This window comes from Anopheles gambiae, chromosome X (assembly GCF_943734735.2).
Source record: "Anopheles gambiae chromosome X, idAnoGambNW_F1_1, whole genome shotgun sequence".
Taxonomy (NCBI): domain Eukaryota; kingdom Metazoa; phylum Arthropoda; class Insecta; order Diptera; family Culicidae; genus Anopheles; species Anopheles gambiae.
The window spans coordinates 15,385,742-15,388,088 of NC_064600.1; the positions used below are offsets into that span (position 1 = coordinate 15,385,742).

The window sequence follows — 2,347 nt, forward strand, 5'->3', positions numbered from 1 at the left end:
TATGACGGATGTTCGACTTTTAGCTTTCGAGTTAGCAGATAAACATAAAATTAAGCATCAGTTTAATAAGAAAAAGAAGATTGCTGGGAGAAATTGGATGGACGGTTTCTTAAAAAGAAATCCGAACCTTTCCTTCCGAAAGCCGAAAGCTACCTCCACAGCACGAGCTAGGAGTTTTAATAAGCCAATAATAAGAGTTTTAATAGTGAACAGTTTCTTCGACTTATATCAAAAAATATTGGAAGCCAACAAATTTTCACCATCTCGCATTTACAATGCTGATGAGACAGCTGTGTCAACGGTTAGTATGTTAAAGATTTTAGTTTAGTTTCGTACTAAATCTCTTTTTTAATATTCAGGTACCTACAAAGAAAACCAAAATTGCTTCTATGAAGGGCAAAAAACAAGTTGGTGGCATAACTTCTGCTGAACGTGGGGAAACGACGACGGCAGTGATGTGCATGTCAGCTACTGGGCATTTCATCCCACCATTTCTAATTTTCCCCAGAGCACGAATGAATGATTCGTTGAATAATGGAACTCCTTCGGGAACGCAATTGGCGTGTAACCCTTCTGGTTACATCACTGTTGAAATATTTAGAGCATGGTTTGATCATTTTCTTCTGAATGTCTATCCTACGGCAGACGATCCTGTGCTATTGATTGTAGATGGACTCTCATCTCACACAAAAAGCCTAGCAGTAATAGATAAAGCTAAAGCCAACCATTTAACTATAATAGTTCTACCACCGCACTGTAGCAATAAGCTTCATCCACTAGATGTGAGTGTCATGGCTCCGTTCAATAATTTTTATACGAGCGTCGCTGACACATACTTGCGACATCATCCAGGCAGAGTAATCACAATTTACGAAGTGGGTCAATTAATGAACACTGCCTACACGAAGGCTGCCACAACACAGATAGTGGTAAATGAGTTCAGGAAGACTGGATTGTGGCCTTTTAATCGAGAAATATTTAATGGCACTGATTTTGTGCCATCGTTAGTAACTGATCAATCGGAAAAAATAGCATCATCAGAATCAACAAGCATTCAGGAGCAGGTTATGCCCACTCAAAATAATCCACCCACCCCTACGAATGTTGATTGTCAATTGGTAAACATACCTGGTCCTAGTGCTACGGCATCTCCGCACAATCCAAACACATCGTTTGAGGTTCCACCATCGAAAATTATTCCCTTGCCACAAATTAACATACCTAGAAACTCTCGAAAACGTCATTCCGAAAAGGCAAGAGAAATCACATCCCCCATTCATGAACAACAGTTAATCAGCGCAAAAGCAGCAAAAGATATGAAAGCAATTAAACTCCATCGGAAGAAGACAACAAGAAACAAAGCCAAGACCAACAAAACTTCAGACATGTCAGAAGATTTCCTTTGCGATCTATGTGGACTATGCTGTTCTAATTCTAATGATGGGGAAGACTGGCAAGTATGCCAAAAATGTGGAACCTGGTTCTACAAAAAATTGCTATGACATGGTTATTACTTCCGGCAAGGATTGTTTGTAACATAATTTTTTTTAGCATGCTGAAATAATGATTTGTTCCTTTTTTTATATCTAATTGTTATGAAGTACTTTGTTGAATTTAAATAAATAAAAAACTGTATGCCATTATAGTCGTTTTAATTGTTTTAAACAAAGTGTCGAAGTTACTCCGCATAGTGTCGAGCTTACCCGCACTGCAGTATTGGTGCAAAAAAAACGTGCTTTTTTAATTTTATCAAAATGATATAAAAAACAATCCAACAACCGTAGTTTCTCGTAAGATGGTTCATAATGAATCTATAAATCTTTTTCGATGTCTACCACTAAGTTAACCTTGCAATAAAAGTATTGCAATTACGAGAAAACCTTAAGGTGTCGGAACTACCCATAATTCACGGATACACGTGGCGTAATCGCAAACACACAATGGCTTTTTGCTGGAATGAAACCTGAAAAACAATAAAAAATCTCTTGTTGTTAACATAATTCTTCTACAATACCTAAAAATTAAACTAAGATAAATGAATTGTTGTAATTTTTAAAATAATAATTTAAAACGCAAAAAACAACGTCGAAGGCAATCGTTCCAAATTTGATTCATCGCAACCAAATAATCCTTTCTGTTGAGACTCATTTTTTGGTTTCTTTATGTGATTTGAGAATTTCCTGTCAGGTTTACTGAAATTTCTCAAAATTCATTATGAAATGAAGAAATTATCTAAATTATTGTCATATTGTTATGCTCAAACAAGTGCCCAAGGGCAGATTAAGGGTATTTTCGTTTGAATGGAGGCTTTAATGCTTTTTTGTTACATATATTACAATGTTTATAT

At 36.1% G+C, this 2,347-nt stretch overlaps 1 protein-coding gene across 1 annotated transcript; it reads left to right on the forward strand.

Annotated features, from left to right (window-relative positions):
- The first annotated feature begins 207 nt into the window (after positions 1 to 207).
- Positions 208 to 1,897, forward strand: LOC133393798 (uncharacterized). The gene is made up of 2 exons (XM_061660354.1): positions 208 to 301; positions 360 to 1,897. The coding sequence occupies exon 2, from the start codon at positions 390 to 392 to the stop codon at positions 1,500 to 1,502; it is 1,113 nt and encodes a 370-aa protein (XP_061516338.1). The 5' UTR covers positions 208 to 301; positions 360 to 389; the 3' UTR covers positions 1,503 to 1,897.
- Positions 1,898 to 2,347: the final 450 nt, after the last annotated feature.

Excerpts from the sequence above, each read along its gene's own strand:
- LOC133393798 (XM_061660354.1), top strand. The coding sequence starts at position 390 with ATGAAGGGCAAAAAACAAGTTGGTGGCATAACTTCTGCTGAACGTGGG.